The following is a 14,466-nucleotide window of genomic DNA, read 5'->3' as shown; positions in this document are numbered from 1 at the left end:
AGTAGAAAATACATGTCAGAAGGCATTATTTGTGAGACATGCTAGCCATTGTGCTTTGATCAGTTTTAAGTAATTAGATCTTTTAAGACCTTTTCCTTCAATGTTTTCTCCATGGTACAATTTATTAATGAGGATTTTAAGTGTGTTGATCAGCCCTCAGCCATTTTTAGCTGATTATTAGAGATAATTGACGTTGCACACAGTTAATTTTTCTAAATAAATGAAGCTATAACTGTAAATATAATACCGAGTTGCTTTGCCCAAACTTGTAATTGGGGAAAGAACAGTTCTCTATTTTGATTTTCCTTATTTTCAAAAAGATGAATTTTAATATCCTGGGATGTAAGGAAGACACATGTCTTCTTGCTTATGTATGAACATTTAAGAATACTTCACAGTGTACTTTCTGGTTGCAAGAGGAAAATAATGATTAATGTAATTTTATTGAATTTTAAGTAAAAATTTTATGATGCTCCTATGTGAGTCGCAGTGATGCTGTGCATCCCTGTAGCTTTCACTGTCAGCTTCCAAATTGTTTAAAGCCATTCTGAGTATCACTGGAGTGAAGAAAGTCAACCTCCTGCATTTCTGTTTCAGCATCCAGTGCTGGATGAGCCAATAGCTGAGGCTGTCTGCATTATCGCAGACACAGACAAGTGGAGTGTCCAGGTGGCCACAAGTCAGAGGAAAATGATAGACAACATGAAGCTGGGCCAGGAAGTCTTGGTCTCTAGTCAGGTGTCCGGTTTACTTCAGTCTATTTTACAGCTGTACAAGCTTCATCTCCCTGCTGATTTTGTAAGTATTGGCTCTCATATCAAAGAAATATAGGTAATAAAATACTTGAACACTTTGACTTGTTTTATATTCAGACACATAGGTTTTACTATAAGTGGAGGTTAGCATTCAGTAAAACTGGAACATGCAACATAAAACCAGCAAACATGAAGTATCTTAGTATTGATGGCCTTCCTGCAAGACGAATGGCTGTTATTTGAGTACTGAAATATTTTGAACAAGGATGACAGAATGAATAAGGGATAAGGAAGGGGGCATAAGAGCATAAAAGGAAGTTCTCAGTTCTCCACTGGAAAATTCCTTAGTTCTCCCTTTGTAGGTGAATATTAAGCATACTTACTTTCTGAAGGGTTTGCTCGGTGTTTTGTGCTCACTGATATCCTCACAAAATCATAAAAGTATAAAATAGCTATGGCTTGTAGAAACTGAAATGTGAAGTCTGGGCAAGATGTACTATGTAAGTACTTATAAGATGTTATCAATAGTTAATTTCCAACTGGGCTTTTCAGATCACTTTTATATCATTTAAAATACAAATGAAAGCCTAAAAAGTATTATCAGCAGTTCCTTCTATGGCAGTGGAATTAACATATACATAACAAATCACTCTGTCCCTCTCTTATTTCCTCTATGTATGTGTGCACACAAAGGGAGATTGAAAGAGGAACTTCATTCAGGAAGGGAGGAATGAAACTAGGAAAAACATCTAGAGCTAGAAGAGGTTGCTACCTAGTCTCCCTCTGTTCAAAGTTGTTTTTTTGTGGTATAGCCACAAACCAAAACCTCTTTCCCTCTTGGCCTTGGAAAATTAAAAAGCTACTGATCAGCAAAGTAGGAAGCTAAATATTCTAATTACTAATCCAGCAGTCATTTTCTTGAGTTCTTCTGATGGAATCTAGTTACACTACATTCTTTTGAAAATGTTCTCTAAAATGATGGCTGTTGTAAAGGCAGTGGCAGTTTGGCAGGGCAGGAAAACTCCAGAGCATCATTGGGTTAGTTTCTTTGATGTACTTGTTTGATGGTGGACAGTCCTGAGTGTCTCTGAACTTCAGATTTCTTGTTTTAAAATGAAGGTGGCACAATATGTGTGTTGTGAGACTTCTGTGAAAATTAGTGATTGAATAATACTTTTTTTTGTGGGTCATGGGGCTTAAACTATAGGCCTGGGTACTATCCCTGAGCTCTTCAGCTCAAGGCTATCACCCTACCCCGTGGAGCCACAGCCCCACTTCCCATTTTCTAGAGATTAACTGGAGCTAAGTCTCACATTCTTCAGAGCTTGGTTGGCTTTGAACCATGACCCTCAGATCTCAGCCTCCTGAGTAGCTAGGATTACAGGTGTGAGCTGTGCGAGCTGTGCCTGGCTTGAATACTTTTTTTAAGCTGTCAAAGCACAGTGTTAATACAGTATGCTTTAAAAACAGTACATTTACATTAGGAGGCAGGCAGAACACAGGCATTAGAGTCAGACCCATGGTCTACTGCTAACTGTTTAACCTCTTAAAGCCTCCATGTTCTTTGTCTGCAAAGCTGGAGAGATAATTGAGTATATCTCATGTGCTTATGGAGATGAGACAATTAGGTAATTTATGTAAAGCACTTAGAAGAGTGGCAGATGTTATAAACTCTCAGTAAACAGCTATTATTGGTATGAATATGTTGGTTAATTAAAGTATTGATGTCTATAAAAACAAAAAATCAATCTTTGCACAAAAACTTTTATTTGGGCTTTAAACTGAAGAATATTCTTGTAGGATGTCTGTCCCAGGAGTAATAGAAAAAGCATTCATAGGTTATGACCTAATTTTTCATTCTTTCCCTGTAAGCAGCTTTCTTTTACAAGCAGATTGGGTTGATTGCACATGGCCTCTTCTGTAAGGAAAGGAGGATATAGTAAACTTCACAGTATTTTACAATATTTCGTTCTGAAATACATAGCTCTCATTACATGTCACATGTTAGTTATTAAAGACATAACTTATTCTTTTTTCTTCATTTGAATAGAATGATGCTTAACCACAATATAAAACTGAGTGTCTTATTAAACCAACATCAAAGAAAAAAAATTTTTTTATTTATTTTTTATTTATTTTTTTGCCAGTCCTGGGCTTGAGCTCAGGGCCTGAGCATTGTCCTTGGGACTTTCTCAAGGCTAGAGCTCCACCACTTGAGCCTCAGCACCATTCCGGCTTTTTTGTATGTATGTGGTACTGAGGAATCGAATCCCGGCCTTTGTGCATGCTAGGCAAGCACTCTACCACTAGGCCAAACTCCCGGCCCCAAGGAAAAAAAATTTTTTGGCCAGGCTTGAGCACCATCCTTGAGCTTTCTCAAGGCTAGCACTCTGGCTTTTTTTGTGTATGTGATACCAAGGGATTGAACCCAGAGCTTTGTACATGCTAAACAAGCACTCTGTCACTAGACCACCACACTCCTAGCCCCTCAAAATTTTCTCTGAAGTTTATATTAAATATTACTCAAATAAAATATATGTGATTAGGGCCTTCAGATAAAAGGAGAAAGAAGCTATTTAAAGTTTTTGAAGTTAAAAATTGAATACATCTGTCTCAGGAACAAAAATTCCAGAAAAAGAAGGGGAATAAACAACAGTATTATTTGAAAATTAAGGGTTTTTTTAAAAAAAAGCTTTTTAAAAGCTTTTTAAAAAAAACTGCTTTAAATTTCACATTTATGGATATTCCTAGAGTAGAATACTCCTTTCCATGTCTTGCCGTATACTTTTCATGTGGAGTATGAAGACACTGTAAATTAACTGTTTTATAATGAAGGATCCTTATGCTTTCCTCCTTTAAAGAACTGAAATGAGAGAGAGAGAGAAAGAGAGAGAGAGAGAGAGAGAGAGAGAGAGAGAGAGAGAGAGAGAGAGAGAGAGAGAGAGAGAGAGAGAGGAGAGAGAGAATCCCACAACCACTTAACTCTGTTGACTTGGGAAAAATTTCCATGAGAACTCGTGAAATCCTCCTGGCTTTGCCTGTTACTTACTAGCAGTTGTGTTTCATCCACCTGACACATGCACTTAAGATTTCAAGCCAGTAAGAAACCTAACAGAGTGCCTCACTAACAGATACTTTTCCTTGTCACTGATCAGCACAGATGGTCAACTTCAACATTTCCAAATGCATCTGTTAATCTTTTTTACCTTGAAAATAACAGGCCTAATGATGTAGAAGAAAATTATGTATGATAGGGTTGCCCTTGCCAAAGCAATCAGGTGTCTCACTGGAGATGCTTGCATAACTCTGCCTGCCAAATGCAAAAGCATTTGCCTCTGGTGAAAAACACAGATGGTTGCTGTTCTCTAGAAAGTGAAGTTGGACACATTTCCAAGGGTAAAGATGTCCTGAAATATAATTGCATCTTTATTGTTATTAAAGACCTAATTAAAGTATGATCTTGAAAGCAAAATAAAAAGTTCCAAATGACCTTTTTGTACTCTGGGCCAAAATAGTCTGTGATAAGGCATTAGAACAAATCAAATATACTCTTTATATAATATTAGAACACAAATGTAAATAGCTCTGCAGTTAAAGAAATAATGGCAAATTCACATCTCAGGAATCATTTCTCTATAAAATTATGTCAACGTTGGGTGCTAGTGGTTCGTGCCTGGTTATCACAGCTACTCAGGAGGCTGAGATCTGAGGATCTTGGTTTGAGGTCATTCCAGGCAGGAAAATCCATGAGTCTCTTATCTCTAATTAACTACCAAAAAAAGTCAGAAGTAGAACTGTGGCTCCAATGGCAGAGTGCTGGCCTTAAGCAAAAAGAGTTAAAGGACACTGTCTAGGCTGAGTTCATGCCTTAAGTCATGGCATATATACATACAAAAAAAAAGATCAATAAAGGATTCTTAACATGGGAATGGATTATTAGAAAGTATTATTAGAAAGTATTTAAAGGTAAGAAATTTTTGTACTTGGAAAATTTAAAAACATTATCATGAGCTGAGCACCACTGGCTCACACCTATAAATCCTGTAAAGATTTTGATTTGAATAGTCAAGTCCACCCAGGTAGAAAAGTCTACCAGTTGAAAAAAACATTGAACGCTGGCATAATACTGTATTTTTTGGTTATTTTATTTTATTTTATTGCCAGTCCTGGGGCTTGAGCGTTCAGGGCATGAGCACTGTCCTTGGGCTTTCTCAAGGCTAGCGTTCTACCACTTGAGCCACAGCACCATTTCTGGCTTTTTCTATGTATGTGGTACCGAGTAATCAAACCTGGGTCTTCATGCTTGCTAGGCAAGTACTCTACCACTAGGCCAAACTCCCAGCCCAATGATACTGTATTTTTAAAAGATTATCATTTTATAAAAACCTGTTCTAATACTTCTAGTGATGGGGTTTTTTGGTCATGTGTGTGTGTGGTTGGGTGTGTTACCAAGGATTAAGCCCACAGTCATAAGCCATGCAAAGCAAGTGTCCTACCACTGAGCTACTCCACTATAGCTCAGGCCGACCTTGGACTCACTGTGTAGATTCACCTGGTCCCAAACTCAAGATCCTTCTGTCTTCACCTCCTAAGTACTAGGATTACAAATATGTATCATCATTCCCAACAGGTTTTAAAGTATATTTGGAAGGAACGATAAAACTTTTATGATATTTGCAGACTGAAAAATTGTAGCCCTCATTGTGAATGTTATTGACTTTACAGTGTATCATGCATCTTGAAGACAGACTGCAGGAGATGTACCTTAAAAGCAAAATGCTTTCTGAATACCTTCGGGGACACACAAGAGTACATGTGAAAGAACTGGGTGTTGTCCTGGGGTGAGTACTGTGAAGGTCTGTCACTCTCCATTCTAGCCTGGTCTCTCAGCTCATTAGCCTGTGCCATCCTACATCTGTGGGCCCTGTTTTGTCCAATGTTCAGGGTCCCTCGGATATGAAGAGCCACAGCTCTCAAATGACCAACATATTCCTAGAGTCTGACACCTGGATTCACACCTGGAAACAATTTCAGGATTTGCATTGGGGTTACTTTTATGTTAGCCTTTTGCCTGCTGCTTTTATTCTTGTAAGGGAATATTTTACCCATCCTGTTTGTCCATTTCTAGTAACTCCGTAAGATACCAGAGCCACAGCTGTCTGAGAAGGAACAGGGCTTCCCTCAAACTCCAAGGGCTGTCTGCATGTCTACTTCCTATACTTCTTCCATCTAAGCCCTTTGATAGGGAGACTTGCTCATGTTACTAATCCATGTCATCTTCCAGAGAGCACTTGCAACATCTTCTCTAGAAGAAATGCTGATTTGTTTTCCTGATTAGTAGGCAGCTAACAAAAATGCCATTGTGTCTATGGGTACTTGTTCTGTTTATCCATGGTGATGATTTCTCAACTTAGAATTAAAAATATCATGTCTCTAATGTCACCCTTTAAATTCTCCCATGCCAGCTAATTAAATGATTGTTTTTAAAATTCAGGCCTTTGCATTTACATCAGACTCTTCTTTTATACCCAGGACATACTATTTTGCTTGGCTCTTGGAATTTGTCTTTTTGATTTTATGTTTTATATGCTGCATTTAAAAAGTATTCCCCCCCTCCTTGTTTTTGTTTGGCTGATGGCAGTCACATACTGTAATCCTGCCTCACCAAGTTTCCCATCGCTAGATGTGAGCCTTTTATTTCTAGGACATTTTCCCAGTTTTTCTCCATTCTGACAGATATCCATCCATCTATACTCTTAGATTGTAGAAACATTGTTGCTAAGAATGTTACTTCTCAGACTGGAACAGTCCAATTCTTTTCTCCTCATAGCACTTGGCAGCATTTTGCTAGCAACTGTAGTTTCCACCTCTGCTTTAAGAGAGGCAGCCAGCTGGGTGCTGGTGGCTCATGCCTGTAATACTAGCTGCTCAGGAGGCTGAGATCTGAGGATGTCAGTTCAAAGCCAACCCAGGCACTAAAGACTTTGAGATTGTTATCTTCAGTTAACCACCAGAAAACCTGAAGTAGCACTGCAGTTCAAAGTAGTAGAGTGATAGCCTTGAGTTGAATTGCTCAGGGACAGCTCTCAGGCCCAGGGTTCAAGACCCACAGCAGAGAGAAAGAGAGAGACACAGAGAGACAGACAGATATACAGAGACAGAGAGATACAGAGACAGAGAGAGAGACAGACACATAGACACAGAGAGAGAGACACACACAGACAGAGACACAGAGAGAGACAGACAGACAGAGACAGAGAGAGACAGAGACAGAGAGACAGACACATAGACACAGAGAGAGAGACACACACACACACAGACAGAGACACAGAGAGAGACAGACAGACAGACAGACAGAGACAGAGAAACAGACAGAAGAGCGCAAAGCCATGTCCATTGATGAGACTGGCTGAGTACTCAGGGAGAATCTGAGGGGCACAGCCTTTAGGAACAGACCACAAGGTTTTTGTAATGGTGACCATTTTTACCATTCCCCTAGATTAACTTGAACCAAGCTATCAGATCAGTCTGCAGGAGCATTGACAGTCTGCAGGAGTGAGGGACAATGGAAAACCCTGAAAGTATGGTAGACAGAAGTCAGGGAATAAGAAAAGTCACATGCTGATGGCTGAGTGGGCCTTCACAGAGAGAACAGCTTTGTGCTCCCTACATTATGCCTATCTCCCTTGGCATCTATGGACAGAGTCCATTGGGAGATCATGCTTTATCATTAGTTTTAAATGATAATGGATGAGGTACCTGAAAATGATTTCCTATATTACTGTGTTATTTTAAAGTACTATTCTTTTCTGTTTTCAATCTTCAGGATTGAATCTAATGACCTGCCTCTGCTAACAGCGATTGCCAGCACTCATTCTCCTTATGTGGCTCAAATACTTTTATAAACTAATGCTCAGGACAATTCTTCTTGAAACAAGATAAACAAATTCTCCATTGCAGGAGAAAGGAATATGCTCTCTGTGACATCAACAGCATAAGAAGACGAGACATAGAGTCATTCCATCGGTTGCATTGTTGCTTTCAAGGGGATGCTTCATTGGGAGACTTAGGTTTACTGGACACAATGGAATTTGTGATTTTCGGAAACACTTTGGATATTTGGTCACCTGTGAATCAATAGAGTGTTATTTCTGGTTCAGAGGAGACATTAGCACTACACTAAACACTAAGCAGTTGTTGCAGATAGCCTTGTGTTGTTTGGGCAGAATAATGGCAAGCAATTTGGGGTAGGATGCAAACAGCATATGTAACATTGTAACAGGACAATGTTCTAGACTTGAAGGGTGAGGCTGCAACCTGGTGAGAACCCAGTGTGTACTTCTAAGGCAGGTAGAATAAGGACTTTGCTTTTCACAGGTGACAAGAAGGAAGCCACATTGTGCCATCACCAGTCCCATGGCTCTAGCAGCTACCATTTGAGGTGAAAGAGGATTGTCTGTCAGAAAAACAATGCTGTAGGGAATTACTGCTCTCATTGAGTTCTCAGAGTTTATTCTCAGAGGCAGCCATAAGTAAGTCAGTGGATGCTGGTGCAATAACCCAAGAGCCAATGTAGCATCCTCATTGCATCTAGGGTAGTTTGCAAAGCAGAATGCAGCCTGACCCAAGGTGTTGACCCTGTCATTTAGAGCTCTGCAGCCTTTTCCAAAAAGGCCATTTGCCAAAGTTACTTATACGCTCTAGTGTTTCTGTTGGTAAATTCTTCCAGTCAGAGCCACTTTCTTCTAAGAGTAGTTAATATAAGACTATTTCTTTAAAAGGTGCAGCTATCTTGGGTGTGCAGGAGTGAAATTGCAGCAGAAAGCAAGTAAGTTAGACTAGAGCGGCAATCTGCATACCATGGGAATTTTTACAGTATCTACTCTATACCTTTTCATCTTTTTCATGTCCTTTTCAAAACATCCTTCTAAAAAAAAAAAACAACTTGACCGTCACACACAAAGCCTACCAAAGTGAAGGATTCAACTGTTAAAAATCCAGTTTTCTGTTAACAGAAAAGAAACCTAGTTAACTGACAGTGAAATAGATTATATCTTGACATCTAGGGTAAAGTAAGACTTACATTCAATAATAGAGGCTAATCTAGGAAAGCAAAACTTGATTAGCACTAATTTCACCACTTTCCACATATCTCTTATACTAAGAAGGTAGACTATTTCTAACTCTTTTGAAGTTAAAAAGGCTTCAGATTTTATATATCGTAAAATCCGGATCCTCACTACCACTTGCATTTGTACAAGAATAGACAAAGTTAAGTAAATTGTTTGGAAGCTGTACCAATTGACACAAATGCTGTATTCTTTCTTAGGAATAGGCCAAAAGTACTACTGTGCCCTCTCTGTGCTTTGTCAGAGTAGACAGAGGTGCTTCGAGGCACTTACACTTTATTTTTTTTATCTTTTACAAAAGTTAAGTTTTACACCCTTTTTAGCATTATCTCCTTTCCTGTTGGCCTCACACGAGTTTGATATTTTCACATTTCTCTTTCCATGACATCATTGTTTGCTGTGCCTGCCTTCTGGCTCAGCATACCCAGTCTTGCTTTTCTTCATATGTGAATAAGCTGTCAAAACTAGTCTTAGCTTTTCTGTGCTAGCCTAAGTATTCCCCTTCACTCTAGCTCCTTTTCCTTGTTTACACGTTGTGGGCACTTTGCCTCATTTACCATCTTTAAGGGTTTCAGAGAAAATAACTCAGTACAAAATCAGAATGATGTTCATGTATCCATTAGTGGCACATGGAAAATTAGTTCCATCCCACATGGGCTGATTCTTAACTCTACACATAAAAAGTGAATTTTCTTCTTGGTCTGATGTTTCAAAAGTCACTCCGAACATGTGTACTAAGAGATCACGGGGGCTGTAGACCCCTTAGGATTCCACTCAGTGTCAAATCCTGTGTCTGCTGCCTGCAGAAGCATACCTAGAATGCTGCTGCTCTTTCTATGTAGTGAACATTTCAAGCTCCCTCTTAAATTCAGTTTCTTCCTTAATGCAAAGATGAAGAAACCTCTTAGGGATTTGGGCCCCTGCCCCCTCTCCCACACACACACCACAACACTCAATGGCTTCCTTCTGCCACAGCTGAAGAGTAGAGAAAGGGCTCCCAACTTCCCATACCCCTCTCAAGAAAAAAAAAAAAAATGAAGAAATCTACCTCAGTTGACAGGATTCCACCTTTAGGGTTTCTTCAACTCTACGTCTTACTGTCGAGTTCGTTGTTGCTCTTGCTTTCTTAAGCAAGCTAGTGAGGTGAGCAGATATGTAAATGTTCCTGTAACAGGCCTCTTTCTAGCATGTTGCAGTTTTTATTTTTAATAAATTGATAAGTGAAATGAATGTAAAGCTAACTGTGTATGTTTTAAACATGACAATGAAAGTTTAAAATGTAGCTTCCATATTTGTGCATAATTCCAAAGTATTTTAATTTATCAGTGTTAAATAGCTTTTTGTACAGGCTTCAATCCATTTTCTGAAATGTGCTTTTTTTTAAATGAAAATAACTAAAAATCTTTTCACATCCCATAGAACTGCTGTTTACATATTACAACTTTTTAAACAACATATTTTTCAGGAGGGAGGAAATTTTTTGGAGGAAGGAAATTACAACCATTTGCTAATAAAAGATTCTAAACCATTGTTTGAGCTATTATGATTAGATTCTCAGATTTTATATAAATTTAGTGTTAGCTTCTTAGGTTCTATGCTAGAATTGATTGTATACATGAATATAAAGTGACCCTCAAATTCTTTTAAATGTCTGGATTTTCCACTAATGCATACTCTGGGGAACATTTTGTTTATGCATACTTTCACCATTAAATTGAAAACGTCTTTCTCTGTTAATGTGAACCTTTTGTTTGTGTTATGCTCTGGGGAAATGGTATTTTCATATGCCTTTTGTCTAAATCAAGCAAGCCCAACTGTTTTAATTTTTAAATGGCAAAATTTGGTGAACCATAAATCTAGAAAGTGAGATTATAATATGCCTGAATTTGATTGGTAGTTTAAAAAGGAGAAAATCTGGAATTTGTTGCTGAAACTCCATAAAGAGAAATTAATAACACATATTTTTGACAAATTGAATGGATACCAGTGTCAATGTGTGGAATTTTTTTTCTTGTTCATTATTATGAACAAATTTTCTTGTTCATAATTGTGTTATTTTGGTCCATTTTTGGTGGCATTTGGTGCAATAAACCTTTTAAATTTATCTTAACCATTTTTGTGGTGCTGGATATGGTTTGTAATATTTAATCAAGGTAGAGTATCAAAGTAACTCAGTAAAGCAGGATCTTTGTACATATAAGCCAGTGGGTTTGACAGTGATGTTTTATAAGCATTGGGCACTTTTGCAGCACACGTGATGTATGAGAGCCATCAGTGCATGGTGGGAGGGGATAAATAGAAACACATTCTGCTGTGTGGTATAGTCCGGGGGCCAGCTTCTGTGGCTATTAAATGTCCCACTGGTCATTCATGGGAGGTGACAGATCTGTTTGTAATATCTAAGTTGAAAATTGTGTTCTGTGGGAAGGTTTTACTTTGGAAGTAAAAAAGTCATTAAGAGAAATTAGTTAATACTTTGTTTTATCTTATTACAAATACAACTTGGCTCTTGCACCAAGAACTGGTCATTTGGGCATTTCTGAGAACTGATGGACTTTGGAAAGTGTACTGCACCACTACCACTCTGGAAGTAGAGCCTTCTGTGCACACATCTTGTCTGCCTCCATGGAGTGGCTGTGTGTTATAGATGTGGTCATCTGCACACTTGTTAGCCATCTACTCTGCTGCCCCCATGTTTTTCCTACTAAAGAATGACTTTCAGAATTGGAACTGTGACTCAAATGGGAGAGCACCAACCTTGAACAAAAAAGTTAAGGGGCCAGGCACAGTGGCTCATGCCTGTAATCCTAGCTAATCAGGAGGCTGAGACCTGAGGATCACAGTTCAAAGCCAGGCCAGGCACAAAGATCTATGAGGCTCTTATCTCCAATTAACCACCAGAAAACTGGAAGTAGTGCTGTGGTTCAAGTGGTAGAATGCAAGCCTTGAGCTGAAGAGCTCTGGGACAGCTCCCAGGCCCAAAGATCATGCCTCATTACTGACAAAAACAAAGTTTAAGGGACAGTGCCCAGGCCCTGAATTCAAGTCCCAGTACTGCCATGAAAAAAAAAAATCTATTTTAAAAATAGCTCAGCTAGGGCCGGGAGTTTGGCCTAGTGGTAGAGTGCTTGTCTAGCATGCACGAAGACCCGAGTTCAATTCCTCGGTACCACATACATAGAAAAAAGCCAGAAATGGTGCTGAGACTCAAGTGCTAGAGCTCTAGCCTTGAGAAAGTCCAAGGACAGGGCTCATGCCCTGAGCTCAAGCCCAGGACTGGCAAAAAAAAAAAAAAAAAAGCTAGGCATTATACAGGTTTGTTATACTTTGTATAGTTAAGGTTTATTATATGAATTTTACTTGAGGATAATAAAGAGGGTATCACAAAATATTTTCTATGAAAGGAGATGATTTACATTGGTACCCATGATCTCAGGGAAAAAAATGTGTATTATCCTATTACATTATGTTTTCTTTATAGAAAGAAGTTTTAAGTATTTCAGAATTCTTTCTGATTAATTGAAAATCCCAAGTATTTTTTTTTCTGTACCCTGAAGCACACTTAAAATCATGCCACTAGTGAAGATCTTACAGACCTGCATAACACATTCTGTGTTTAAAAAAAAAAAAAGTGTTGCCCACATTAAAGTCTGGTCCCTTCATCATGTTCCTGAATCCTCTGTCAGCTAAGCATCTTCATTGCTCTGCCTGTGTTGTCTGCTCTCTGCCACCTGGCTGTTCTTGCACACCTCTTATGTCAAGATTGGAGGGTTTGTCTCCTCCCCTCCATGGTCTCTGAAGTTTTTCCCAGGTCTGCAGCTCAGCTGCATTGCTTATCTACAATGTACATTTCCTTTGTTTCTGCCTCTGTTTTCACCTGAGTTACTGAAATGCTTTCTGAGTTCAACTCACTTTCATATCAAACACCCTGATGACTAAATATTTCAAGAATGAAAATTTGACCTTGTCATCCGCCCAGTAAGCTTCAAGTACTGCCTTAGTGTCCTGTACTCGAGTGACACAACAGATTACATCTCCAGCCTCATCCCCAGATACTCTTTGCACTCTTTTTTTAAAATTTAGGATCCAAGATCAGAACTCAGTACCTGCCACTTTCACTCATTTGTTAGCACTGATCCAACTGAGCCACACTTCCAAACCCTCATATTTTCTTTTAAGAGATGGGGGTCTCACTAGTTTCCCAGGCCAACCTTAATCTCCTGGATTCGATTAATTTTCTGACCTCCACCTCCTGAGTAGCTGGGATTAGAGGCTTGCCCCACAGAACTGTCTTTGCACTTGAATATCCAAGCCATATTAGATCACATAAACTATAACATTGAAAAATCTATCCTTTCTGATCTTCTTCTAGTTCCCAATTCATAACTCAAAATTCAGTTCATTGTCACATCTTGTAGTACTTTGATACTCAAGGTCTGCCACCAGTAATAACTAACTACATAGCCTGGAATCGATAGAAATGTGGAATCACAAACCTATCATAGACCTACTGAGCCATAATCTGCATCTGATTGTGTGACTCACAGCACATGGCTGTGTTTCTTCCAGCCTACCATGGGAAGTGTGCCAGCCCTCAATGAGAAAAGTAACAATAACACAAATAATAAATAGTGGATTGGGGAATATTGTAAAACCAATCATTTTTATTTTTGCTAGTACCAGAGTTTGAACTCAACATTTCACCCTTTTGCTCAGCTTTCTTGTTGGGCTAGTGTTTTTACCACTTCAGCCACATCCCTAGTCTGGGTTTCTGCTGATTATTTTGGTTGTTTTGGAAATAGGGCCTTGTGAATTTTTCTGCCCACTCTGGCTTTGAACCTCAATCTCCTCCATTTCTCAGACACTTGGCTAGCTAGGATTATAGGCATAAGTTGGCTGGTAAAATTTCTTTATGTTTTAGATACAAATGTGTCAGCTCAACTTTCCAAATTTTCAAATTATAAACACGGTTATGTGAGAGAACATCCTTGTTCTGAAGAAGTACACCTTGACATCAATTGTGTGTGCACATTAAACAAAATTCATAGTGGACAGGTCTAGATCAAAAGTATAGAAGGGATTATTTGAACTGTTCTTAAATTTCCTTTCAATTGGAAATCATCTTAAAAACTATTAAATGCAAAAGCAAGACATCAATTTGAATTTAGTGAACATGGGATGATTTAACCTACAATAATTCTTAATCCTAGTTAGAATTAGTTCATGGGTATAAGGCTACTAATCCAAGCTTTCCATGGAAATTAACCATCTCAGAGATCTAACCCAGAATTCAGACCACACAGGAATATAGGCAACTGAGCTCCCCCTTTTCCACAGTTTCCCCAGGGTCAAACCCCTATAATTCCCTCACAAAATGTCTCAAGGGGACACAAGTGATGACTGGTCCATTAAGTTAGTGGTAACACAGGTTAAGTAGTGTTCAGACTCTTGGATTGAGTTGGAAGACTTGGTGTAGGCAACAAGAATCTATAGACCTGGGCTATTCCCTTGTCTCTCATACAGTCAAACTCAATATTAAAATGCTGATGACTGCAAAGGTCATTGTGCTGTGGGATTGTTCT

The 14,466-nt window shown here is 38.8% G+C and overlaps 2 protein-coding genes across 3 annotated transcripts in view; one reads left to right on the top strand and one right to left on the bottom strand.

Moving 5' to 3' along the window:
- Fnip2 (folliculin interacting protein 2) overlaps positions 1 to 8,825 on the top strand; it is a 155,233-nt gene extending 146,408 nt beyond the window's left edge. For both annotated transcript variants that reach the window (XM_090343185.1, XM_090343184.1), the window contains 3 exons: positions 598 to 798; positions 5,481 to 5,596; positions 7,582 to 8,825. In XM_090343185.1, coding sequence (XP_090199311.1) covers positions 598 to 798; positions 5,481 to 5,596; positions 7,582 to 7,660 — 396 coding nt within the window. In that variant the 3' untranslated portion in view covers positions 7,661 to 8,825. The remainder of the gene's footprint in view (positions 1 to 597; positions 799 to 5,480; positions 5,597 to 7,581) is intronic.
- Spmip2 (sperm microtubule inner protein 2) overlaps positions 2,502 to 14,466 on the bottom strand; it is a 107,999-nt gene continuing 96,034 nt past the window's right edge. Inside the window, exon 5 of the mRNA XM_090343187.1 lies at positions 2,502 to 2,673. Within this exon, the coding sequence (XP_090199313.1) occupies positions 2,638 to 2,673 (36 nt within the window). The 3' untranslated portion in view covers positions 2,502 to 2,637. The remainder of the gene's footprint in view (positions 2,674 to 14,466) is intronic.

This window comes from Megascapheus bottae, chromosome 13 (genome assembly GCF_031878675.1).
Source record: "Megascapheus bottae isolate mThoBot1 chromosome 13, mThoBot2.hap1, whole genome shotgun sequence".
NCBI classification, from domain to species: Eukaryota; Metazoa; Chordata; class Mammalia; order Rodentia; family Geomyidae; genus Megascapheus; species Megascapheus bottae.
This window is presented reverse-complemented; position numbering and strand designations above follow the sequence as displayed.